Below are 27,621 nucleotides of genomic sequence, written 5' to 3'. Positions count from 1 at the left end.
TAGTGGCGCCTAACTTAAAACTTAGGCATCTGTAATGTAGGCCAGGGTTTTAAAGGCCTACATTATAGTCATCTACGTCCTTTAGAGAATTGTGCTTAGTGGTGTCTAAGTCTTTCCTCCACCCTTAAACACGCCTACTTTGGTGTTAGGCACCTATCTTTTGTAGAATCGCACCTAAGAAGATAGGCACCCATCTCCCAAATAAATTCTATTTTTTCCAATTGTGAGCTTGTTTAAAGCCAATTTACTAATGAAGTTAGGTGCCTATTTATTTAGGTACCTAACTTTAAGTGCCTTTTATAGAATTTTCTCCCTTAGTATATGCAGTGATGGATCCCTCCTCATGGCTATCCCACTATCTATCCTGAAAACCTTTTCCCTCTTATCTCCTCCCAGGGTTTTCAATATCACCTCTGTGCTGATGACTTCCAGATCTCTGTACAGGAATTCAGGCCCGAGTCTCAGCCTGCCTGTCTGACATTGCTGCCTGGATGTCCCACCACCACTTAAAACTGAACATGGCCAAACTGAGCTACTTATCCTCATCTAAACCTACCTCTCCTCTCCTCCCACTCTCTGTCTCAGTGGATAACACTCTCATCCTTCTTGTCTTGTCAGCTTGCAAACCTTAGGGTTATCTTGGACTCCTCTCTCTTTTTCTCTGCACAAATCCAAACAGACCGCCAAATACCTGTCATTTCTTTCTTTCTTTATAAAATCACCAAAATACGACCCTACCCCTCATATCCACAGCCTTATCACCTCTCACCTAGACTACTGCAACAGGTCTTTCACATAGCATCTCTCTTCCCTTCAATCCATTTAAAATTCCTGCTGCACGACTTATATTCCTCCCAAAGTCGCTATGCTCACATCATCCCTCTCCTCAGATTACTTCATTGGCACCCTTTCATTTCCCTATACAAGTTCAAACTCTTATTAATTTACAAGTGTATTCACTCTGCAGCTCCTTGTATTTTTCCTCTCTTATCTCTTCCTATGCTCGGGCGAAGTCTCTCTCTTATCTCCTCTACTGCCAACTCTAGACTATGTTCCTTCTCTCTTGCTTACCATACTCCTGGGACAGACTGCCTGAGTCAGTGTGTTAATCTCCCTTTCTGGCAGTATTCAAATCCAGGCTAAAAGCCTATTTTTTTTAGGTTGCTTTTAACTCCCAACAAAAAAAAATAAGGGACAAAAAGATGCCCAAATTGACCAGTGATCACATGACACCCCAACACACTACCCCAGTGGTCACTGACCACCTCTCACCCCCCAGAAAAGTAAATAAAACAGTACATACCTGGCTGTATGCCAGCTTCAGATGTTATGGGCAGTCCTAGTGGAGCAGCAAGCAGGTCTCTGTGTAACCTGGTGAGTCCAAATAGGTATTGGGTGGTTTTGGAGGGTTCACCATACAATATAATGAGGGTTATGGTGAGATGTGTACTGGGATCCTTTTATATGCAGTTCATTGTAGTGCCCCCTGAGGTACCCTCCTGCTCTGCTGGAATGCGCGTGTGGTCAGTCTGTTAAAAATACTGGCCCGCCTACATACTACTTCACTCAGGGTGAGTAGACAGCTCCCAGCAACCTTTGCAAGATCTCTATGCAAATGAGCTCCACAACACTGCTCAGGTTCCTTCTGCTGGCTCGTGACAGGAACTTCACCCTGTCACACCCAGATAGGAGTGATCCTGCTCCATTTCCATCCTGCTACTGCCTTGGGTTCAAAATGGCACTGATGATCCCTAGCGATAATCTTACTGCTATCGCTAACTCATTCATCCATATAAATAAGTCCGGGAAAGGTGGGGGAGGGAACTGGAAGATTAGAGTACTGTGGAATTTGTTTTTGGTGGGGGGATCAGATTGGAAGTGGTAGCTATGTGGAGGGAAGGGTGATAAGCTCCCCAAGGCTTTTTACCAGTTCTTAATTTGGGCAGTGCCAAACAGGTAGAAAAGGCAATGGTGAAAGCCAGAATGATGATTAGGTACTTTGCAACAAGCATATCCCTCTCCCTAACCCCAAGAGCACTGACCCCTTCCCAATCCCTTGAGCATGAATGTGCTCACTTTCTAACTCCTCCCCCCACCCCTGACACCCCTGAAGGAAGATGGAAAGGATGGAATTGCCTCCTGCCTGTGCTGGCTCTGAGTATAAATTGGCAGCCTTATAAGGAAGGCTGACCTCTAGTGCTGGTACCAGACTACGCTAGACATCATGGCCACCATTTTGCACTAGGATCCTGCAAGGACAGGTGTATTTAGGGTTTGCTTCTAGATGGCTTCCTTCCCCCTCCCCCTATACCATCATGGAGCCTAAGGTAGGTCTGAGAGGTCTACACCTAGCTCAGTATCCTGTTTCCTAAAATGGCCAAGCCACACCAAACCCTTGTGGATCAGAGATGGGAGCAGAACATATCAGGCAGCAGTGATACCAAGGGAAGGTTTTTCATATTCCGTTCGCTGCTGGCTAGTTATATTACGTTTATGTTAGAAATGTATCCCCTCTTTTACAAAGCTGCGCTAGCGGCTACCACTGCGGTAACTGCCCTGAAGCCCTTAGGGATTTAAAGGGCTTAGGGGCTTTTGCCACACAGCAGCTGCTAACTTAGCTTTGTAAAAGAAGGGGTTAATTTATGATAAAATTACCCACTCCTTTACATAGGCACGCTAGTGTTTTTAGCGCTGACTGCCACAGTAACAGCTCAGTTCTCAAAGCGCAGCTTTGTAAAGGAGGGGGGTTAATGAACTAAGGGGTCTTTTTACTAAGGTGTATTAGCGTTAGCGTTTAGCGCAAGCTAAAACAGCTAACGCGCCTTAGTAAAAGGACTCCTAAATTTTAGTGACATCTATATTGAACTATATTTATATGTGTGCAAAAATCTTATTTCTTTTTTTTTTTTTTTTAGAAATGTTAGTGTAGCCTTATGCAAAATATGGGCTCTTCATGTGCAGCAGGATTTTAGTTTTCTGATATTATTTTAGTTAATAAAGTAACAAAGCTTCTGCCTTACGAAATTCTTTCACTTGGAGCTACTAAAGATATAAAGCTGATTTGGATGAGAACCTGCTCACACATGCATTCTCCCTGCAAGGATTTTCAGTCACTCTTTCTGTTTCTTTAGTTTTACATCCACCAAGATTTCATTCATTCATTTTTCTATACTGTTCTTCCAGGGGAGCTCAGAATGGTTTACATGAATTTATTCAGGTGCTCAAGTATTTTTCCCCGTCTGTCCTGGCAGGCTCACAATCTGTCTAATGTACCTGGAGCAAAGGGGGAATTAAGTGACTTGTCCAAAATCCCAAGGACCAGCATGGGTTTGGGTACTGAGGCTGTAGTTTTAACCACTGCAGACTAACCACCTCTTCTATGAAACTGCGCTAGCGTTTTTTAGCGCAGAGAGCCACGCTGAATGGCCTGCGCTGCTCCCGACGCTCATAGGAAATCAATGAGCATCAGGAGCAGCGCGGCTCTCTGCGCTAAAAAACGCTAGTGTGGTTTCATAGAAGAGGGGGTAAGTCACATTAGAATAGAGAGCCAAGGAACCATCACAGCTATAAAAGATAGAGATCCAAAATATACTACATAGATATTTGAAACAAAGATCTCTGTGAAGCTAAGTGGTGTTTTTTTAAAATAAACTTTTGACACCAAGAATGCATGATTTGAAAAAGTATAAGAACATAAGAATTGCCACTGCTGGGTCATAGAAACATAGAAGATGAAGGCAGAAAAAGGCTACAGCCCATCAAGTCTGCCCACTCTGCTTACCCACCCCCTGTCTATGCCCTAATGACCCAATTTCCTTATCTTGACCCTCGTAGGGATCCCACATGGGTATCCCATTTATTCTTAAAGTCTGGCACGCTGTCTGCCTCGATCACCTGCACTGGAAGCTTGTTCCAATGATCAACCACTCTCTCTGTGAAGAAATACTTTCTGGTGTCGCCATGAAATTTTCCGCCCCTGAGTTTGAGCGAGTGCCCTCTTGTGGCCGAGGGTCCCTTGAGAAAGAAAATATCATCTTCCACTTCGACATGTCCCGTGAGGTACTTAAATGTTTCGATCATGTCTCCCCTCTCCCTACGTTCCTCAAGAGTGTAGAGCTGCAATTTGTTCAGTCTCTCTTCGTACGAGAGACCCTTGAGCCCCGAGATCATCCTGGTGGCCGTCCGTTGAACCGATTCAATTCTGCACACATCTTTACTGTAATGTGGCCTCCAGAATTGCACACAGTACTCCAGATGAGGTCTCACCATGGCCCTGTACAACGGCATTATGACTTCAGGCTTTCGGCTGACAAAACTTCTATTGATACAACCTAATATCTGCCTTGCCTTAGATGAAGCCTTCTCCCACTTGATTGGCAGTTTTCATGTCTGCACTGATGATTACTCCTAAATCTCGTTCTGCTGAAGTCCTAGTTAAAGTTTCTCCGTTCAAGAAGTACGTCCTGCATGGATTTCCGCTTCCGAGGTGCATGACCTTACATTTCTTAGCATTGAAGCCTAGCTGCCAGGTTGAGGACCAACTTTCCAATGTAAGCAGGTCCTGCGCCATATAATTCTGTAAACTGCATTCACTTACTATATTACATAGTTTGGCGTCATCGGCGAATAGTGTTATTTTACCTTGAAGCCCTTGAGTCAGATCCCCTATGAATATGTTGAAAAGGAGTGGACCCAGGACCGAGCCCTGCGGCACTCCACTGGTCACCTCCGATGTTTTAGAGAGGGTACCATTAACCACCACCCTCTGAAGTCTGCCACTCAGCCAATCATTGACCCATGCAGTTAGTGTCTCTCCTAACCCCATCAATTCCATCTTGCTTAGCAGCCTGCGGTATGGGACACTGTCAAAAGCTTTACTGAAGTCCAGGTACACGACGTCCAAAGACTCTCCCAAGTCCAACTTTCTTGTTACCCAGTCAAAGAAGCTGATGAGATTGGATTGGCAGGACCTACCCTTGGTGAATCCATGCTGACTGGGATCCCGAAGATTCCCTTCATTCAAGATCGTGTCCAATTTGCTTTTAATTAGTGTTTCCATGAGTTTGCACACTATTGATGTGAGACTCACCGGTCAGACCAGTGGCCCATCGTGCCCAGCAGTCCATTCACACGACGGCCCTTAGGTCAAAGACCAGTGCCCTAACTGAGACTAGCCTTACCTGCGTACGTTCTGGTTCAGCAGGAACTTGTCTAACTTTGTCTTGAATCCCTGGAGGGTGTTTTCCCCTATAACAGCCTCCGGAAGAGCGTTCCAGTTTTCTATCACTCTCTGGGTGAAGAAGAACTTCCTTACATTTGTACAGAATCTATCCCCTTTAAACTTTAGCGAGTGCCCTCTCGTTCTCTCCACCTTGGAGAGGGTGAACAACCTGTCTTTATTTACTAAGTCTATTCCCTTCAGTATCTTGAATGTGTCGATCATGTCCCCTCTCAGTCTTCTCTTTTCAAGGGAGAAGAGGCCCAGTTCTCTAATCTCTTGCTGTACAGCAACTCTTCCAGTCCCTTAACCATTTTAGTCGCTCTTCTCTGGACCCCTTCGAGTAGTACCGTGTCCTTCTTCATGTACGGCGACCAGTGCTGGACGCAGTATTCCAGTTAAGGGCGTACCATGGCCCGGTACAGTGGCATGATAACCTTCTCCAATCTGTTCGTGATCCCCCTTCTTAATCATTCCTAGCATCCTGTTCACCCTTTTCACCGCCGCCACGCATTGCGCAGACGGCTTCATCGACTTGTCAGCCAGCATTCCCAAGTCTCTTTCTTGGGTGGTCTCTCCAAGTAACGCCCCGGACATCCTGTATTCGTGTATAAGATTTTTGTTACTGACATGCATCACCTTACACTTATCCACATTGAACCTCATTTGCCATGTCGCGGCCCATTATTTTGATTTATTACAATTGCAATGATTGGGTGGTGGGTCCTGCTATAGGGGCTATGGCTCTTGGCAGGGCTACACATCTCTGAACATTTGTTTTCAAAAGATAAGAAGGTAGTTTTTCAGTATATCCACATAGCAATAGTTATATCTTCACAGAGCGCTTTAACCACTGCACCACACTCTCCCTCATGAATAAATTCTGCATTTATATCTTGTATAAGTATTTACATAAATGTCTTGAAAAACATGTAACACCCAGTTTATTTTTTCTTTCTTTGTTTTTGTTTTTTTGTAGTTTGCCAAAGCTTCATGTGGGGTGGTTCGAGTAATGCTTAATGGATCATTATCTAATGGATCTATAAGAAAAAACAGGTACGGTGTCCACTTTCATATATATAGTATCTACATGTTCTATCTTTGCTTACACCCTATACTGTCTATTAAAATGTTTTATTATGTGGTTCAGCATTTTTCACCACTGCCCACCAGCCCCATGACATTTTCTCCTTCTATCACCCCTCTCCAGCACCATGCCACATCTCTCCCTCCATGACTATGTCCAATATTCCTCCATCTTGCATCCCCTTCAATCTGTCCCTTTCCACCACCAGTCAACATTTCTCCCTCTCATCCTTCTCTCCCCATGCATCTCTACCTCTTTCTCCTTTCCCCATGTGCCACCATCTCTTTCCCTCTCACGCACACACTCATGCCCAACTATTCTCCCTTTCTATTCCCTCCCTCCTATGTCCCAAATTAATGCCCTCTTCCTCCCTCCCTTCTGTGTCCCATATTCATGCCCCTCCCTTTTCTGTGTTGAGCTTGTGTTCCCTCTCCCTCCCTGCCTTCCAGCCTTTGTCCCCAAATCATGCCCCTCCCATGGCCCAACACGTTCCTTCCCCCTCCCTTTCTCCCAGAAAGATCATGTCCTCTTACTTGTTCGAGCCCCACTTGCTCCTTCTGCCTTCAGCGGCATGTGTTGCAGGCAGCGGTTCACACGCTGCACATGGCTGACCCACAAACCTTCCCTCTGACATCAACTTTCTATAAAGTGATGTGCATAATTCTAGTGCACAGATCTCAAAAGGGGGCGTGACTAGGGGAGGAGCTTGTGCAGGTTGTAGGCATACCTAAAAGTTAGACATGCTTTTATAGAATATGCATAATCTGTGTACAACTTAGGCCTGGTTTTCATGGGCATAAATGGTTGCACCTAAAGGTTTTCACATGCGTGGGTGCTACACATGATTCTATACACTGTGCCTCACTTTGGAGGTGTTTTATAGGATCACACTAAATGCCATCCCTTTCAGCATCAATGTTTTAGGTGTCATAGAATATGGCCCTAATATGCTAAGATGTTCCTTATGTACCTATGACCATCTTAGTATTTAGTGCAGTGGTCCCCAACCCTGTCCTGGAGGACCACCAGGCCAATTGGGTTTTCAGGCTAGCCCTAATGAATAAGCATGAGAGAGATTTGCATTTAATGGAAGTGACAGGCATGCAAATCTGTGCATGCATATTCATTAGAGCTGTCCAGAAAACCCGATTGGCCTGGTGGTCCTCCGGGGCAGGGTTGGGGACCACTGATTTAGTGCATGCTAAGCCTTAGTAATTTTTTCTATGTTTTAAGTGAAATTTCTTATGCAACGAGTGCAGCAACAAAGACATGCAAATTAAACATGATAGGGCCATCTTGATGAATCAGTTTCTAGCAAGACAACTGAATTTCTGCTGCAGCACAGTTGTAAATTAATCAGCTATTCCTGTTTTTTCTACACTTAACAGTGTCCCGTCTTCAAACTGAAATGTACAAGTATTAAAACTCACTAGCAGTCTTGGGTGGTACTAAACACCTTGTTCTGCTTCTTTTTTTTGCAGCCTCTTTAGAAGTGTGGAAGTCCCACATTTCAACCCCAATAGAATTTCAGAAGTGAGAGTCTGGGTTATAGATGACATTGGTGGACCTGACAGGTAAAGATTACTCCCGCGAAGTAATAACTCTCCTCTCTGTTTTGCAAGTTGTTAAAAGCCAATGACACACTTGCCCAAGCATTAACCACTTTTGCAAAGGGACAACAAATACACTTAAACATAATTTGAAAATGTTAAAAGCTGGTATATTTACTTAAAAAATAAGGCTTAGAACAAATGATGCCTTTGTACACTAATAAATACAAAGACTTTTGAATATAACTTACAGAATATTGTAAGTTAGAACAGTGGATATCCTGAAAACCTGGCCTGGCTCTGGCTCTCGAGGGCTGGAATTACCTACCCCTGACTTAGATCACCTGGTCACTTAACTAAACCACTTAGATATATAAGCGGTATACAAATCATCTTTACATACATTCACATAGGGTTACCAGATTTTCCATTCAGAAAATCCAGACCCCTTAGACCCCGCCCCCAGGCCCGCCCAGTTCACCCATCCCCGCCCCATCATGCCCCATCCCTGCCCCCTACTGCCTGCACTGGTCGGGCAGAAGGGCATGTGACGTGATGGATTCCATGCCTATTAGCGGCTAAGAATACGTAGGTGCTGCTAGCCATGATTAAATAAATGGCGTCTAATGGATGATTGACAACCTCGCCAAACGGCGCCCAGGAGTTAGATGCCATTTATGGAATCAGGGCCTTACTGCATGGCATCAGTGCTAACATAGTGCAGTCTAGTGCAGTTATGTTCTGTGGCTGGTGTAATTGCTTGTGCCTAAAATATAGGTGCATGTTTTTGCTGACATGCCTAGTCTTCTATAATGGAAAGTAGACACTTAAGATTAGAGAATGACACGGGGAAAAAATCTGTCCCTGTCACTGGTCTGTCACCGGACCACTGTCCCCTTCACTGCCACGTCCCCGAACCCGCCGTCTCCTTCACCGCCCCGTCCCCGCAGCATCCACACCTTCCCTCTCGCCACCTCACCGCCCTTCAGCAGCCCGAGAATCTTCCTCCATCCCCCTTACCTTCGCGGCATAAAGAAACTTAAGGGAGGGAAGGCGCATGGTCACCAGTTGTGCGTGCGGCACCTTCCCTCCCTCCCTACCTCCTGCCAAATCTATTTTCCTCCCTCTCCCTTGCCTTCGCTGCACTTTAGAAAAGAAACTGATGCCGGCGAAGCCTGCCTGTGCCACCCTGCAGTCGCGTGTGTGTGGGCGGAAGCTTCTTCTCTGACAATTGTCATTTTATAAACACAAATAAAACAGAGCAAGGTTCAACAAAACCCATCTCCCCTCCCTTTCACAAATATCCCCTTCACTATTGTGAAAACTGAACAAACCAAATTACTACAGAATGCTACATAGAAAAATCAAGCTAACAGAATACTTTAGTCACACATGGCAAGAATAATGTTAGAGGAGTGCAACTAGGGCAACTGCCCCCTGGTCAGAGAGAGAGCCCTAAGCTAGCTGGAAGCTAAAGAAGCACAGCCTGGACTTTGTGGTCCCCAGTTATGTCTAATACCAGCTCTAGCAGGATACATATTTCAAATCTGAAATATTCTAATCACAAAATATAAAATAAATTTATTTTTTTTCTTTTGGTTGTCTGGTAATTTTATTCTTCAAATCACATTGGTCTCAGGCTTTGGTTTTAGGTTCCTTCTGTCTTCATCGTGGCATGGCTGGCTCCTAAAGGTAAAATAGGCGCAAGAGATGCTGGGGAGAAGATGCCAAGTCTGACACGGGCGCAATTTTTTTACCACAGGAGTAAGACTTTTCACCGCTCCCACGGGGCGGTATAAAAGGTCTTGTCCCCATTCCTGCGGTAAACCAGTTGCAAATGTCTCCATTCCTGTGGATTTACTGCGGTGACCCGCGGTTTACTGTGGTAAATTGGTCCCCGTGGCATTCTCTACTTAAGATCCTTTATAGAATAGGCCCTTACCTTTTGGGTGCCTGTTTATAGATGTCCACTTATAGAATTAACCCATCAGGGGCCTGCTTGCTAAAGCGTAGTAAAGTTTAAAAGCTCTGAGATTTAGCTTGGTAAAGTACAGTGCACCAACTCGATGTGCAGTTGATGCTGATTCTCTGCCCACATGTTTCCACCCCATAACAGGGTATGTATTTCCTGTATAAAAGGAAGAGTAGCCTGTAGCCTTAGCATTCTGAGGTTATGGGTTCAAGCCTAGTGCTGCTCCTTATGACTCTGAGCAACTCACTTAACCCCCTCCATTGCCCCAGGTACCATAGTTAGCTTGTGAACTAGAGAATAACACGGAGATAAATTTGTCCCTGTCCCTGCAAGAACTCAATTTTTCTGTCCCGTCCCCACAAGTTTTGTCATTGTCCCTGTTACTGTCCCATTCCTGAAAGCTCGGCCTTAACCGCACAAGCCTCGAACACTTATGATTTTAAAGTGTTTGAGGCTTGTGCAGGACGAGGACGGAGCTTAGGCATTGGTGGAATGAGGCATTATGACATCACAATCTGAGGCTCTAGAATGTTGCTGCTTAGGATTTTAAAGTGTTTGAGGCTTGTGCAGACGAGGATGGAGCTTACAGGAATGGGGCAGGGGACAGGAAAAAGAGCTCGCCGGGACAGATAGGGAAAAATGCTCAGAGTATCTGATTAGATTGGGAACCAATTGTGAAACACTCAGATGGCCTTGTCAATAGTCTGTATATCCAATACGAATAAACTTGAAATTAGTGCATTGTGTGCTAACAGCATGTTTGTAAATGGACCTCTAAATCTCATCTACCATTTAGATGCAAAGTCCTCATATCTCATTAAGGCTTACTACAACTCTTTGCAACCTTTGTTTTAAGAACTTTGAATATTATTGGTATCTGGAAATTTGATCACTTCTCCTGCTGCTCCTTTTTCTAGATCCTCTGAAGTAGAGGAAAGAATTGTAGAGCTTAGTAGGTGGTATGGATGTGCAGACTGGATAGGCCATATGGTCTTTATCTGCTATCATTTTTTCTATGATTCTTTGCAATTAATTGCATCCTGAATGATTTATATGTATTTCATTTACAGTGGGTCTTGTGATAGCCAAAGTGTTACGGAACTAGAAAAAGAGCTGACAGAAAGAAATTTCAAATATTCCTGTTTTGACAATTACAGGTAAATTCTTTGTAATGTTCAGAACTTAATTCACCAAGAAACTTCCTTCCAAAATTAAAAAATACAAATAAAACTTTTATTTTGATAGATGAGGATAAGATGTATTCCGTGACACATAAAATTACAAAAATAATTCAGCGGGCATTGCTTTTGTCAAACATTCACAAGTTGAAACATTAGGAATTCTATGAGCGTTGGGGGCTTTTACCTTAGCGGCCGGCAATTAAAAAAAAAAACCCTAACGTGGCTTGATAGAAGGGGCCTAAGTTAGTACATATACAATAAACGATCTAATCAAAAACATAAGAACATAAACCAAAGAATATGCTAGTAAATACGATCACACAAAAAGATATTTAAACACATGTATAAAAATGTACCCAATAGGTAGCATTCAGCATGTATCATCTGTTGGCAATAGCTGTAAAACATTAAAGAAGCGGTCATTAGACATCAGAATCACTCCCAAAGAAGTTATAAAACTTAAGAATGTGCCCCCCCCCCACCACCCCCCACACACACTTTTACAAAACTGTGCTAGCATTTTATAGCCCAGGCCGGTGTGCTGAATGCGCTCCGCTGCTCCCGACACTCATAGAGTTCCTATGAGCGTGGGGAGCAGCGCAGAGCATTCAGCGCACCAGCCTGCGCTAAAAACCGCTATCGCGGTTTTGTAAAAAGGAGGGTGGGGATAGAATCAGTCAGTCTAAAAACAAAACACATAACCTTCTCTCCTTACAAACTGCAACTGTGCTGAAACTGCTGTCAATCTTCTACGTTTTTTTTGTTTTTATTGCAGGCCAGTCCGTCTGTTACAATGTGTTCGAAACCCAGAACATGCAGACTGCAGGTTTTGCCCTACAAGCACATAGCAAACCAGAGAGGGAATCGATCAAGTTTTTCAAGCTGCTGGATATTACCTTCTTTCCGCTGACAAAAATGAGTATTATAAATTAGGAAGTTATTGTAGTGAGGGTTTTGTTAAGCTCAACAGTACCTAATAACTGGACTTTAAAAATAGTGTGACTTTTTTTTTCTTATTGCCATTTTCACTCTTAAAACCTTCATGGTGTAATAAATTCTGAGAGGTGCTGTTTAGATTCTGCCCTTGTTTCCTGTTATCTTTTATTTTTCTAGTCAGTTTAATGATTTGTGAGAGGTAAAATTGATGTACAGGGAACCGAGTCTATTTATCCAATGAACAGGTACAACACAGGCATCGGCAGTGCCTACTTCTCCTTTCTCCCCTGCTAATGTGCTTCAACCCTGCCGTAGAGCAAGAGGGTGATATAATCTTCCTGTTTATGCAGTTCTTGGCTTCTCGGCTGAGACTGCCAACACGATGTCAAAATCCCTTCACAGTTGAGGGTTTTGATTGGCTGCAGCTCATGTTGACGTGTCATAAATGAAGTGAGAGGCAGTGAGATACCTTTTCTAGAGTTTTCATCCAAAGGAGAAGTGATGAGGGGTTAATATTTACAGTAGCACAAAAAGAGGGACGGGACAATGGACCTTCCACCACCGAGTCACAGCCAATGGAACCAGACTAGAGTCAAAGAAGATGTTTTGAAGGTGTTTATTAAAATTCAATAAAAACAGTTCGAACTTCCCAACATCTTCTTTGACTCTAGTCTGGTCCATTGGCTGTGACTCGGTGGTGGATGGTCCATTGTCCCGTCCCACTTTTTTGCTTCTGTTTTACTTGCGTGGGCTCGTATCCCGCTGGACTCTTTAATATTTACAGTAGCAGATATTTTTACATTTCACAGAATTTGTAAATGTGTACAGTTTATTTGCCAAACAACCTTGTCTTATCTTTTTTGTACCATAGTATTTCTGCCAGAAGAATGGTGTATTTGTTTCAACACTGGAATTTGTATTTGATCTGTACTAATGATTGCTTTCTGTGAAACTTCTGTAGACGATGATTGACTATGTTTGTTAACTGTTGGAGCCTTGGAAGAATTCATTGCTAATCACAATACAAGTTCTTTAAACCAAGCGTGTAAATGAAGTGGTCATGACTGATTTAGCATTGTTCCTCTTTGAACAGGATCCTAGGTAAATGCTGGCCTTGTTGCTTTGAACTGGACCTAAAGTAGGTTTAAGCTTTGAATTAGAGAATGACACGGTGACAAAATTCATCACCGTTCCCGTCCCCGCGGATAACCACGGGAAACCATCTTCATGTCATTCTTTAAGGAGAGAGGGAAGAATCAGAGTATGAATGGCCACAACCACTGACCCACAAGCTTTGCTTTGAAGAATGCTGGTGTAGAAGGACTGAGGTTGAAATAGACACTAGAAAATGACATGGGATTATTTTCCGCGGTTATCCGCGGGGACGGGAACGTTGATGAATTTTGTCACCGTGTCATTCTCTACTTTGAATCCTGCAGTGAAACAGAGATGTGGTGCTGAAGCAGAAGTAGCAGCATTAACAAGAATGCTTTTGAAGGGCAAACGTTAGCCACAGGAAACCAACCTGACATAAGAAAATCTCTGCTATAAAAAAATCATGGTGTCTAGGGCCAAATTAAGGCAGAGGCAAACTAAATACAGTATATGCCTAAGGCTAAAATGCTTAGGAGACCTCTGATGTGCTCAAGAGTAGTGTTGAGCAGTAATATATTACTTTTAATAGTATCAAGTAATTGCAATGATTACTTTCATGCAAATGTAATGAAATAACTCTAATCATTACTTTATATTGGTGGCATGGAATGCTGCTACTATTTCGGTTATTGCCAGGTACTTATGACTTGGATTGGCCTCCGTGAAGTCGGGATACTGGGCTAGATGGACCATTGGTCTGACCCAGTAAGGCTATTCTTATGTTCTTAACATGTAATATATAATAAATAGATGTTAATTTGGGGAAGGCACTACCTACTTATAATTTAACTCTGTGTAATATTTAAGAACATATATTTAGAACATTAAGGAAGAAATAGGATCTGATTTTACAGAACATGTTTATTTACAATATTATGAGTGCAAAGCAGTAAATTTAGCTCTGGAAATTTAAGGGTCTTTACACAAGGAGAATGTGCCACAAAATAAAATATTGCTAGAAAAGCTGAATGATTAATTATGCTGGAAGAAAGTAACTCATTCTGCTAATGGAGGTCTTGTGTCTGCAGAGAAATGCTTGAGGAGATGATTGATCCGTTGCTGGAAGAAAAGTTCTTCAGTTGCAGAATGGCTGGGAGTGGAACATGTAGACTTAGATGCAAAGGAGATTCCCAGCAAGGTACATTTCAAATCCAGCGGTGATTTGAAGACAAGAGCGCTTAGGTGAATCTCTCCTTTTTATGGGCTACAGGAGTTGGGGTCAGGTGGTACATTTAGCAGTCCATTCAAAATTTGGGGATAATTCAAAACTGGTTTCTTGCTAGGTCAGGTGATGTCATCTGGTTTGGCTGGTCACAGGCTTCCTGGCTGGGCTGAGCCCTGATGGGATTGAAAGAGTCATTATCTGGGAGTTTAAGGTAGATGATATTCTTTTTATTTCAGCCCTAGCGCTGATTGCATAGGTACAGTTTCTGGAGAATAGAGATTAATACCTCTCTATCTTTTATTGTTGTGCATATCTTGGAGACTGGCACTCTGTTGCAAAGGCTTTTGTACTTTGTTGTGCATATCTTGGAGGGTAGAATTCTGTTTGACACTGGTACACCAACCTGCCTCTCTTTTGTAATCCACTGAATGGGCACTTAGGCCCAGATTCACTAAAAAATAGTGATTCAATCACTGTTGGCTGATTCCTGGCCGATTTTAAAATAGTGATTGATTCACTATCTTCTTTGCATGCAAATCATTTGCATGCAAACTCCCCAACTCAATTACTCAGTGAGCGATTGAGTCGGGGAGAGCCTTGACAGTAGTGACAGGAGAAGCAGCCTCCTGTCATTGCTGTCAGGGCTCCTGTCAACTGCCCGACAAATTATGACAGGAGGGATGCCCGCTCCCTCCTGCCACCTGATGCTCCCTAAACTGCGCCGCTGAAAAATATGGCAGGAGGGATGCCCGGTCCCTCCTGCCATCAGCCCCCTACTCCCCCACCCCCGCGGCCAACACCCCTGACCGAACACCCACGCGGTGCGGGCTTAATCATATGGCAGGAGGGATGCCCACTCCCTCCTCACATCGATGTCCACACCTTTCCCCCCCCAACAAACAAACTGCAGGAGGGATGCCCACTCCCTCCTGCCACCGGATGCAGATGACGCCCCCTCCCCTCCTTACATTTAAAAGTTGGGAGCAGGAGGGGTGCTCAGTCTCTTCTGCTCCTCCAGACTCTAGCAGTGCAATGCAGCCTTAGGCCCCGCCCCAGCACATCTTGTGATGCACAGGGAGGAACCTAAAGCCCTGATTGGCTCAGACGCCTCAGACTCCTCCAGCAGCGGCAATTCTTATGTTCTTATAGATTTTACTGCCCGATTATTAAAACAGCTCACTGTGGTTTTTTTCCATGCTTTCTAGCAGCCTCCGATTGTACTACGCAAATGTATTACAATGAGGCCATTAATATTAAAACTGTAATATAACAAGGTCATTGATATTAAAATTGCCTCTCTGGGCGGTTCTCAAAAAGGATCACCCTTCCATTTACAAGGCTTCGGGGCCGATATTTGCCGGCAGGGTCTGAGCTGTTGTAGACTTACTTTCCTGTCAGTGCCTGAGCACTTATTGGCTCAGGCACCGACAGGAAAATAAAGCAGCTCAGACCCACCACCAGCCTCGATTCTTCATAAAAGTAGCCCCCAAAAAAGCCTGGTGATCTAGTGCCCTCCCCTGCCATTGCCTGCCCCCCTGCTGATGCTCCCTTACCCTATGCAGAAGATCGGCAGGAGGGATGCCCATTCCCTTCTGCCGCAGGCTTTTTTTTTTTAATGGGCGAAGCTGTGTGTGCACAGCACACATACAAGAGCTGTGCCTATATAAAGTTTCAAGTTTATTTAAAATTTGATAATGCTTATAAAATGAATTTCTAAGCGAAGTACATAAAAATGGGGAATATCAAACAATTAAGCCTCTCCCCACAACATGCCCCCCACCACACAACAGCCCCCCTCCCCCACAACATCCCCCCCACCACACAAGCCTGGTGGTCTAGTGGGCCATCCCACCCTCCAGTACCCCTCCCCCGGGGCCCACCAGAAGTAAGCTGCTCATTCCTGACAGACCACCACAGCATCCCACCACACAAGCCTGGTACTCTAGTAGGCCGTCTCCCCCTCCAACCCCCCTTCCCCCCCATACCTGCAGGGGATTATGGTAAAATGTACTTGACATCTTTTATGTGAGGTTCACAGCAATGCTCTCTAAGGTGCCCCACTGCTCTGCTGGTATGTATGTGTGGTTAGTGTGGTATAAATGGTGGGCCATTCTTTGTCTAAATGGTTTGGATTTGGATGTTTTGAACTTGGATGTTTTTGTGACTGAAAATGCTTAAAAAAGTTAGATGTCCTAAAGTTGGATTGGCCTGACAGCCATGTCATCTATGTAGGCAATTTTTTTTTTAAAAAAAGGACATTCAGCAGTTTTGAAAATGTACATATCTTCACCTCAACTTTTGGATGACTTGTGGGAAGCATCCAAAGTCAGACTTAGATGTTCTGTCGAAAATGTCCCTCTGTTTTTTTATACTGATTTTTAGGCACCATTTTTACAGAATCTAGTCCTAAGTAGTTAATACTCTTTAATAAAAGGGCCCCTCAATAAAATATAACCCATTAATCCACAGGCGTGCCAATGATTTTCTAAAAATTATGGTCATATTACTTTTAGCAATTCCCATTGTTCTTTTTCCCTTTGTGGTTGATTGATTTTTTTTTTTTTTTTAAATCGCAAAATCGATTTTTAAGCAGAAATTCAAGGTTTGAATTATACTTGGAAGGCTTTTTAAATTGAATTCAAATTACCACACTTAGGATAATGAAACATGTACAGATAAAAAGGAAGATGTCACACTACCACACTAGGCTACCACACTAGGCTCACAGGGGTTTATACTATGGACTCCTTTTATAAAGGTGCGTTAGCGTTTTTAGCACATGCACTGGATCTGCTCAAGAGGAGGCGGTAGCAGCTAGCGTGTGCGCTATTCCGCGTGTTAAGGCCCTAATGCACCTTTGTAAAAAGAGCCCTATATCTTGGATGAAAGTGGTGTGGTAGCTGTGTTTGCCCACTTTTAAAGGTAATATATAAAAATAAAACATAAATGAAATAAGGTGATACATAATATATAGCTAATATAATGTAGCTATCAACTTATTTATGTTTTGTTTTATTTCTATATTTCTGATCTGAAGAAGAAAGTTAATTGGAAGCTAATATGACAGTGCACTAAGGTCCCCTTTTATGAAGCTATGTTAGTGTTTTTTATTTCTAGCCGCTGTAGTAAAAGCTCCGATGCACATAGGAATTCTATGAGCATCAGAGCTTTTTCTGCAGCGGCCAGCGATAAAAAGCCCTAACACGGCTTGATAAAAGAGGGCCTAAGTTAGTCCAATAAAAAATGTATCACCTATATTCCCTTTATTTTATTTTTATTTAGTTCTATATACTGTATTATCTTATATATTACCTTGGAAGAAAGTAAAATATTTTGGTCTCCATGATCTATATAATTATGCCTAATAGATCCAGCAGAGGGCAGCATATCATAATAAACTTAGCTGCTCTGCACATCAATACAATCTGCAAAATATGAAACACGAATATTAGATTTATTGAGTCCTGTCATTGCTAGTATGTAAGCAAATGTATCTTGTGCAGCATTTTACAACTTCCTCTTTTGTCTAAAAGGCCAGACCTTTTATGGTTTGAACTTTGAATCCAAATTCAACTTCCTTCAACCCTACAACCGTGTAGTTTCTTCATAATGATGGTGCGCTACAGTAGTGATTAATTTGCAGTAGGTCTTTGGCACAGATGTTCTAACCTGGGCTTATTTCAAAGTTTCAAAAGACACAGAACTATAAAATGAGATTGGTTTAACTGTCATAAAAGTAAGGTTTAACTCTCGAGGGTGAAATGATGAACATATTACAGATCTGAGGTTGGTGGGGTGTGATTTGTTGGAGTATTGTAGTATATTCTGTTTGTTCTATTATGCATTGCTTTACATTGCTAATTGGTTTGATAGAACAGTTCGAAATCCTAATGTAATTAAATAAAACATAACTATCAATGCCAAACCCTAAAACTATAACAAGACTTGTTGGAAAAAAAAAGAGGCTTTTATGACTTCCTGAAAATTGCTGTGTTAACCTCATTTCTTATTGTGTTTGGTAGTTTATTCCATTTGATCTGGCAATTGGAAAAGAACAAATATTAATTTCCATAAGAAGTAACAGCTGAGCCAGGGGAACTTTTAAAACATTGTCTTTCCCTGATCTCAATATACAAGATGGTGTATAGATTCTTAAAGCCACACTTGGATAAAGTGGCATGGCTGCTGTGCTAGTCTAATTTTTGTATTTATTAACCTTTAGAACGGTACCGATATGTAGTGGTACTTTGTGTCACCCTTTGTGAATCAGTCAAAATCAACAATTTATCTCTCCTGGAAGCCTGGGTTAATCTGATCAAAGCACTGACCACTGGATTCTATATATGAGGTACCCAGATTTGCGCACTCAAGATGTGCACACACTAACTGAATAACAAGCCTGTAAAGATCAACCCCTCCCCTTTTTTTTTTTTTTTTTTTCAAAACCGCTATTGTGGTTTGTAGCGCAGGTCAGTGCGCTGAGTGCTCTGCGTTGCTTCTGCCACTCGTAGGAACTCTATAGTGTCGGGAGCAGCACAGAGCATTCAGCGCACTGGCCTGTGCTACAAGGTTTTATAAGGGGGGGGGCGATAGTTGAGTGCTAATAAAGCACAGTTACTTACCGTAACAGGTGTTATCCAAGTACAGCAGGCAGATATTCTTTACGCATGGGTGACGTCACCGACGGAGCCCTCGGTACGGACCTTTTTACTAGAAAGTTCTAGTTGGCCGCACCGCGCGTGCGCGAGTGCCTTCCCGCCCGACGGAGGAGTGCGTGGTCCCCAGTTAGTATAAGCCAGCTAAGAAGCCAACCCGGGGAGGAGGGGTGGGACGTAAGAATATCTGCCTGCTGTCCCTGGATAACACCTGTTACGGTAAGTAACTGTGCTTTATCCCAGGACAAGCAGGCAGCATATTCTTTACGCATGGGTGACCTCCAAGCTAACAAAGAGGGAGGAGGGATGGTTGGCCATTCAGGAAAATAAATTCTGAAGTACAGATTGGCCGAAGTGCCCATCCCGTCTGGAGAAAGCATCCAGACAGTAGTGAGTAGTGAATGTGTGAACTGAGGACCAAGTGGCCGCCTTGCAGATTTCCTCAATGGGTGTGGAACGGAGGAAAGCAACAGAAGCGGCCATAGCTCTCACCCTGTGGGCCGTGACAGCACCGTCCAGTGACAGACCGGCCCGAGCATAACAGAACGCGATGCAAGCTGCAAGCCAGTTGGATAGCGTCTGTTTAGAGACCGGTCGACCCAAACGATTCGGGTCGAAGGTCAGGAAGAGCTGAGGGGACAAGCGGTGAGCCCTTGTACGATCAAGATAGTAAGCCAGGGCACGCTTGCAATCAAGACTGTGCAATGCCTGTTCCCCGGGATGTGAATGAGGTTTCGGGAAGAAGACAGGCAACACAATGGACTGGTTGAGGTGAAAAGCTGAGACCACCTTGGGGAGGAACTTTGGATGGGTGCGCAGAACCACCTTGTCATGGTGAAAAATAGTGAACGGTGGATCGGCAACCAGTGCATGAAGCTCACTAACCCTCCTGGCAGAGGTGATGGCAATGAGGAAAAGCACCTTCCAAGTCAAAAATTTGAGCGAAGTTGTGGCAAGTGGCTCAAAAGGAGGTTTCATGAGGGCAGACAAAACCACATTCAGGTCCCAGACGACCGGAGGAGGCTTCAGAGGTGGTTTGATGTTGAAGAGGCCCCTCATGAATCGGGAAACCAGAGGGTGAGCCGTGAGGGGTTTTCCTAGGACAGGCTCATGAAATGCCGTGATGGCACTGAGATGGACTCTGATTGAGGTAGACTTGAGGCCTGCGTTGGACAGGGAGAGCAAGTAGTCCAGAACAGGTTCCACCGCTAAAGAGGTGGGATTGTGATGATGACGGAGGCACCAAGAGGAGAACCTGGTCCACTTCTGATGGTAACATTGGAGGGTGGCAGGTTTCCTAGAGGCGTCCAAAATGAGACGGACAGGCTGAGATAGATTTCCTGGAGAGGTCAGCCCGAGAGAAACCAAGCTGTCAGGTGGAGCGAAGACAGATTGGGATGTAGTAGAGATTGATGCTGTTGTGTAAGTAGAGTAGGAAACACAGGTAGAGGAATGGGCTCCCTGGAGCTGAGCTGAAGCAGGAGGGAGAACCAGTGTTGACGAGGCCACCGGGGAGCTATGAGGATCATGGTGGCTCCGTCCCTACGGAGTTTGGATAAAGTCCGCAACATCAGAGGTAGAGGAGGAAAGGAATAGAGGAACCGATCCGTCCAATCGAGAAGGAATGCATCCAGTGCCAGACGGTGAGGAGAGAAGAGTCTGGAGCAGAACTGGGGCAGCTGATGGTTGTGAGGGGCTGCGAACAGGTCCACTTGCGGAGTGCCCCAGCGAGCAAAAATGGAGAGGAGTGTGGGAGGATCCAAAGTCCACTCGTGAGGTTGCAGGATGCGACTGAGATTGTCGGCCAGGGAGTTCTGTTCGCCCTGGATATAGACAGCCTTGAGGAAGAGACTGCGGGCCGTGGCCCAGGTCCAAATGCGAAGAGCCTCCTGACAAAGGAGGCGAGATCCGGTGCCGCCCTGTTTGTTTATGTAGTACATGGCAACTTGGTTGTCCGTGCACAGGAGCAGAACCTGAGGACAAAGAAGGTGCTGGAAGGCCTTGAGAGCGTAGAACATGGCTCGTAGTTCTAGGAAATTGATGTGATGTAGACGCTCCTGTGGGGTCCAAAGACCTTGGGTGCGTAGGTCTCCCAGGTGAGCTCCCCATGCATAAGGGGAGGCATCCGTGGTGATGATCATGGAATGTGGGGGCAGATGAAAAAGAAGGCCCCTGGAAAGATTTGAGGAGTTCAACCACCATTGTAGAGATCGCTGAAGAGACGATGTCACAGAGATGGGATGAGAAAGAAGATTTGAGGTCTGTGACCACTGGTTGGCCAGAGTCCATTGAGGTGTCCTGAGGTGGAGTCGTGCCAGGGGAAGCACATGCACCGTCGAGGCCATGTGTCCCAGGAGGACCATCATCCGTCTGGCAGAAATGGAGTGATGAAGGAGCACCTGACGACACAGGCGGAGCAGATTCCGCTGTCGGTCGGAGGGGAGAAACGCCCTCATTAGCGTGGTGTCGAGAACTGCTCCAATGAACTGAAGGCGCTGTGTGGGAAGCAGATGCGACTTGGGGTAGTTGATCTCGAACCCCAGAAGATGTAGGAGAGAGATGGTATGATGAGTGGCTTGTAGCACAAGCGGAGACGTAGGTGCTTTCACCAACCAATCGTCCAAGTAGGGAAACACCTGGAGGTTGTGAGACCTGAGGAAGGCCGCCGCCACAATGAGGCATTTGGTGAACACCCTGGGTGATGAAGCGAGGCCAAAAGGTAGCACTTTGTACTGATAATGGCGATGGTGCACCTGGAATCGCAGGTAGCGACGTGAGGTTGGATTGATTGGGATGTGAGTGTAGGCCTCCTTGAGGTCCAGGGAACATAGCCAGTCGTTCTGAGAGAGATGAGGGTAAAGCGTGGCAAGGGATAGCATTCTGAACTTCTCCTTGACTAGACACTTGTTGAGGTCCCTGAGATCGAGAATGGGACGTAGGTCTCCTGTCTTCTTTGGAACTAGAAAGTAACGGGAGTAGAATCCCCGGCCTCTTTGTTCCAGAGGTACTTCTTCAATGGCATTGAGGAGAAGGAGGGATTGGACCTCCCGCAGGAGTTGAAAGAGAAGCAGACTCTACGGGAGGATTGTCTGGTGGAAGAGTCTGGAAGTTGAGAGAGTAGCCGTGGCGGATGATGTTGAGGACCCACTGGTCCGATGTGATGACCTCCCAACGGCTGATGAAGATGTGGAGCCTGCCTCCGATTGGCTGAGGAAGAGGCAATGAGGGTGGAAGACTGGCTAAGCCCTGGAGAGAGGAGTCAAAAGGGCTGAGAAGGTTTGGCAGGAGGAAGAGGCTTGGCAGGTTGATTAGACTGGGCACGAGCCTGGGTGTGTTGGTGTTGGCGGGCCCGCCTAGGTTGCTGTGAAGGTGGGTTGAGCGGCCTGGCGGAGAACCTGCGTTGATATGAGGTCTGTGGTCTGTAAGGACGAGCAGGAGGAGCCTTTTTCTTTGGTTTAATGAGAGTATCCCATCTGGTCTCATGGGCGGAGAGTTTCTGTGTGGTGGTATCCAGGGACTCTCCGAATAATTCGTCTCCCAGACATGGGGCGTTGGCTAGTCGGTCTTGATGGTTGACGTCCAGATCAGAGACCCTGAGCCAGGCCAGGCGGCGCATAGCCACAGCGATGGCAGATGCACGGGAAGTGAGCTCAAAGGAGTCATAGATAGAGCGCACCATAAATTTTCTCAGTTGAAGCAGGCTGGAGATGTGCTGCTGGAAAAGTGGAACCTTGTGCTCCGGCATGTACTTTTGCATGGCGGAGAGTTGCATTACCAGATGTTTCAGGTAGAATGAAAAATGGAACGAGTAGTTGTTTGCCCTGTTGGCAAGCATGGCATTCTGGTAGAGCCGCTTGCCAAACTTGTCCATAGTTTTGCCCTCTCTGCCAGGAGGGGTGGAGGCATAAACACTGGAGCCCTGAGTCTTTTTTAAAGTGGACTCTACCAGGAGAGACTCATGAGGCAGTTGGGGTTTATCAAATCCTGGGATTGGTATAACCCTATAGAGGCTGTCCAATTTACGGGGGGGCCCCAGGGACAGTCAGCGGGTTCTCCCAATTTTTATAAAAAGTTTCCCGTAGGATATCATGCACGGGCAACTTTAGGAACTCTTTGGGAGGTTGATCGAAATCCAATGCCTCCAGGAAAGCTTGTGACTTCTTAGAGTCAGATTCCAGTGGCAAAGATAAGGCCCCCGACAACTCCCTGAGGAATTTAGAGAAGGAAGATTGTTCAGGTTTAGATGTGGTATCGGGTGCCGAAGGCTCTTCGTCCGACGACGATGCATCCTCCTCGGTACCGGGAGGGGATTCTTCCCATAGGTCCGGGTCTCTGACATCGGTGTGTGCGTGTCGAGAGACCGGAGTGGAAGGCTCGGTATGGGGAGTTTTAGACAAAGACTTGCCTGAGCGTACCGAGACGTTACCGGGGTGATGAAGACCTGTGTCTGTCTCGGTCCCGGGAAGTACGGTGCCGGTCAGGGTCGTGGGAAGACCGGTGCCCTGCTCGGTCCCGAGGAGGATCGGTCGTCGTCAAGGCGATAGTCTCGGCATGGGAATGGAGATGTGGTGCCGAGAGAATGGGCATGGAGGAGTCCATAGGTACCGATGGAGTGGATACCGGTTGGACGGTGTGGGGCTCGGGCCGGTCTGGTACCGAGAGCAGCGGTGCCAAGATAGAGGGTAAGAGCTGCTGAAGTTGCTGGTGGAGTTGTTCCTGCAACTTGTCCTGGAGGATGGCCGCGATGCGGTCATCCAGGGGAGGCACCGGAACCACTTTTTTCTTCTTTGGTTCCATGGGTGCCGCTCTACACTCCGGCGATGAGGAGGCCGATGACGAGGCACTCACCGATATCGGAGTGGAGCGTTTTTTGGTTCGGCGTGGAGCCAAAAGGACTGGTGTCGTCCCCGAGGTGGGAGGGCGCTCAAGGGTGGAAGGCTTCTTAGCCGGCTTACCTGGCGCCGGAGGCGCCGATGTCGTCTCAGGCGTCGTCGAAGTGGTCGGTGCCGATTTCGACGGTGCCGCAGATGAAGAGGTCGAATCCATAGTCGGGCCGAAAAGTAGATTTTGTTGGATTTGACGATTCTTCAAAGTGCGTTTTTTAAGAGTGGCACAGCGGGTGCAGGAGTCCGCCCGATGCTCCGGTCCCAAGCACTGCAAGCACCAGTTGTGTGGGTCAGTGAGGGAGATCGGGCGTGCACACCGCTGGCACTTCTTAAAACCGGGCTGCGGGGGCATGAATGGGAACACGGCCTCCGCAAAATCAAACCCCGAGGCCTGGATCGTGACCACAGGCCCCGCCGGGGCAGGAACGAAAAATAAAGCAAAAAGAAAAGATTTATTTATTTTTTTTTTTTTTATAAATTGAAAGAAAAAAGCACCCGAAGGTGAATAAACCGAAAAAATAACGCGAGCGGGAAGGCAAAAGGAGGATTTCAACGACGTTGAAAAACACATGTCTTCTTCGCTCTGCGGAAACGAAGAAACTGGGGACCACGCACTCCTCCGTCGGGCGGGAAGGCACTCGCGCACGCGCGGTGCGGCCAACTAGAACTTTCTAGTAAAAAGGTCCGTACCGAGGGCTCCGTCGGTGACGTCACCCATGCGTAAAGAATATGCTGCCTGCTTGTCCTGGGATAACCAACTATTGGTGTTAATTGGTACTCATTCAAATTTACATGCGCATCTGGCTGCATGCTGTTCAACAAGGCATGGCGACAAACTCTACTAGCGCATAACTCAAAAGGAGGCATTTTGAAAAGTTGTGCTTATAGTTATAGAATTCTGCCTCAGCGCACCTGACTTGGGTGCCAGTATTTACACCAGGTTCCACAAGGCGTAAGTCTGGTGCCCAATGCGCTATTTTATAAAGGGTGCATGAATAACATTAAGGGAATGGAGCCCTGAGGAAACCCTCCCCAAGGGTGAAACATGTTGGCAAACATATCCCTTGTTCTTTACCACCTAAGATAAGTACAATATATCTTTTCAATTAACAAAAGTCGCTAAAAAGTATAAAATCAGAAAACAGTTTTGAAAAAAGTTGATAATTTAATTTAATTTATTTAGAAATGGGCATGAATCCTTATAGAGTGACCTTATGAGATTTGGGTGCATAAAGCCAAGTGTCATGAAAATTTAATTGAACATTTGGTGGCATTTCAGAGGGTTTGAAGAAACATTATATAGAAGGTATATCAGGGGTAGTTAAGGAGACTTCTCCCCAAAATACAGACTGTGGTTGAGACCTTCTATTAGTATTGAGTAGTTAAGCCTAATACTATAATAAATAATATAAATCATATTTTAGGTGACATATTAGAGGCAGTTGCTAAACTGTTGTACCTCAATATCATAAGTTATTGACTCACACTTTGTCTACCAATTCACACTGAGGAGGTTATTCCTGGTCCTATGGACAGCTGTTTCAGGACTCTCCAGCAACAAATATATATTTACTCCACTAAAAAATCTTTATATCTACTGTATATTTTAGCAGTCCTCTAAGAGTAACATATGCAAGCTGCTGGCTTAGAGAAAACATAAGAATAGGCATACTGGATCAGACCAATGGTACATCTAGCCCAGGGGTAGGCAATTCCGGTCTTCGAGAGCCAGAGCCAGGTCAGGTTTTCAGAATATCCACAATGAATATGTATGAGATTGATTTGCATGCACTGCCTCCTTGAGATGCAAATCTATCTCATGCATATTTATTGTGGATAACCTGACCTGGCTCCGGCTCTTGAAGACTTGAATTGCCTACCCCTGATCTAGCCCAGTATCCTGTTTTCACAGAGGCCAATCCAGGTCACAAGTGTAATAGTGGTACAGACATGAAGTATGTGCTAATCTCATCACCACTACAAATTAATCTCATGTTCCCTTTTTTACTCTTGCATAATTCTGATAAGAGGAAAAGAATGGATCAAAAGAATGTAAGGGGGTGGAGTGAGGAAGTAACAATTTGATTGCTAGCGTGCTTTGGCTTCAAAAAGGAGCTGCAGATAGTCAGGAGATTCCTCCTGTAATCTCTTCACACACTGTAATTGGTGGTTTGAAAATGAGGTGATTTTAATTAGCCACTCATGGTTCTTGTGTACTTTGGTGGCGTGAATGAAACATTTCCTCCCTTTAATGCAGAAGGTGTGGTTAGGCTAGCATGGGCATGTTTACTGTTGGAAAAAATAAATCTGTGCAGAAAGAAAGTGGATGCTGTCAATAAAACCTCGATTACACCTTCTATATATTTGAAGGCGCTTGCAAACTGTGCCTCTGATTTTGAAGTGGAGATGCATTATACATGTTTAACTGAAAGGTGGGTGCCTGGAGAAACCAGCCCAAATATATGATCAGATATGCAACAACGGAAAATGCCGGTAGGGTAGTGAACCCTGTTGGAACGTGTCTGTCTGCCTTTCGTGTAACTTAAGATTTCACAAAATAGTTATTAAATGGTTATGAAACAAGCAGCATGTAGGGGCCAAACTGGGTTTCTGTTCCTGCTATGTAATATTGAATCTGAGAAGCATACATTTTCCACATTACACTGACAGATCTCTCTATACGAGGGAAAAGCAAAAGCAAAATACATTTGACAGCTTTATTAGAAATAACTGTGAGTAATTGAACATATGACTTTTTCCATATAGTCCCCATGTTCTATTGTTCAACTAGCTTCTGCATTCCTGCAGAGAATATTTTCGACTGCTCCAGAAGCCAGGCAAGCACCGCTTGCTTTACTTCATCATGCTTTGCTCTCCGGGTGATGTATCTAGTGTCTCATCACCAGTGACAGTTCTCTCCAGAATACTCAGATCTTCTCCATACCGTCTCAGGAACTGGTTGCAACCTCCACACGCTGTTGCTTCTGCAGACGTTCCTGTATCCCGAGTTATCATGCATTATGGCAAATGCAGATCCATAGCTGATATCCAAATTTGCAGCCAATTGAGATACCATTATCCGTCGGTCTTCTCTAATCAAAGCATCCGTCCTGTTAATGTGCTTTTGTGTGCGCAATGTTGATGGGTAACCAGAACGACTTTCATCTGTTACACCTGTTCTTCCCACTTTAAACCTTTTTACCCACTCATAGAAACATGATGGCAGATAAAGGCCAAATGGTCCATCCAGTTGCCCAGTAACCATTATCTCTTCCTCTCTCTAAGAGATCTCATGTGCCTATCCCACGCCTTCTTGAATTCAGACACAGTCTCTGTCTCTACCACTTCTTCCAGGAGACTGTTCCACGCATCTACCACCATTTCTGTAAAAAAGTATTTCCTTAGATTACTCCTGAGCCTATCAGCTCTTAACTTTATCCTATGCCCTCTCATTTCAGAACTTCCTTTCAGATGAAAGAAGCTCGACATGTGCGCATATACACCACATAAGTATTTAAATGCCTCTATCATATCTCCCCTCTCCAGCCTTTCCTCCAAAATATATATATTGAGATCTTTAAGTCTGTCTCCATACACCTTATGATGAAGACTGCACACCATTTTAGTAGCTTTCCACTGGACCGACTCCATCCTTTTTATATCTTTTTGAAGGTGCGGTTTCCAGAATTGTACACAATATTCTAAATGTGGTCTCACCAGTCTGATACAGGGGCATCAATATCTACTTTTTACTACTGGCCATATTTCTTAACATGCACCCTTGCATCCTTCTAGCTTTTGCTGTCAACATGTCAA

General features: G+C 45.0%; 1 protein-coding gene across 1 annotated transcript in view; it reads left to right on the top strand.

The window, feature by feature from the left end:
• Positions 1-12,089, top strand: part of LOC117367099 (ADP-ribosyl cyclase/cyclic ADP-ribose hydrolase 1-like) — a 60,700-nt gene extending 48,611 nt beyond the window's left edge. The window contains 4 exon segments of the mRNA XM_033959363.1: positions 6,198-6,274; positions 7,787-7,879; positions 10,898-10,984; positions 11,784-12,089. Of these exon segments, the coding sequence (XP_033815254.1) occupies positions 6,198-6,274; positions 7,787-7,879; positions 10,898-10,984; positions 11,784-11,856 (330 nt within the window). The 3' untranslated portion in view covers positions 11,857-12,089.
• The last annotated feature ends 15,532 nt before the right edge of the window (positions 12,090-27,621 follow it).

The sequence above is a fragment of the Geotrypetes seraphini genome, chromosome 1, assembly GCF_902459505.1.
Source record: "Geotrypetes seraphini chromosome 1, aGeoSer1.1, whole genome shotgun sequence".
Classification (NCBI taxonomy): domain Eukaryota; kingdom Metazoa; phylum Chordata; class Amphibia; order Gymnophiona; family Dermophiidae; genus Geotrypetes; species Geotrypetes seraphini.
This window is presented reverse-complemented; position numbering and strand designations above follow the sequence as displayed.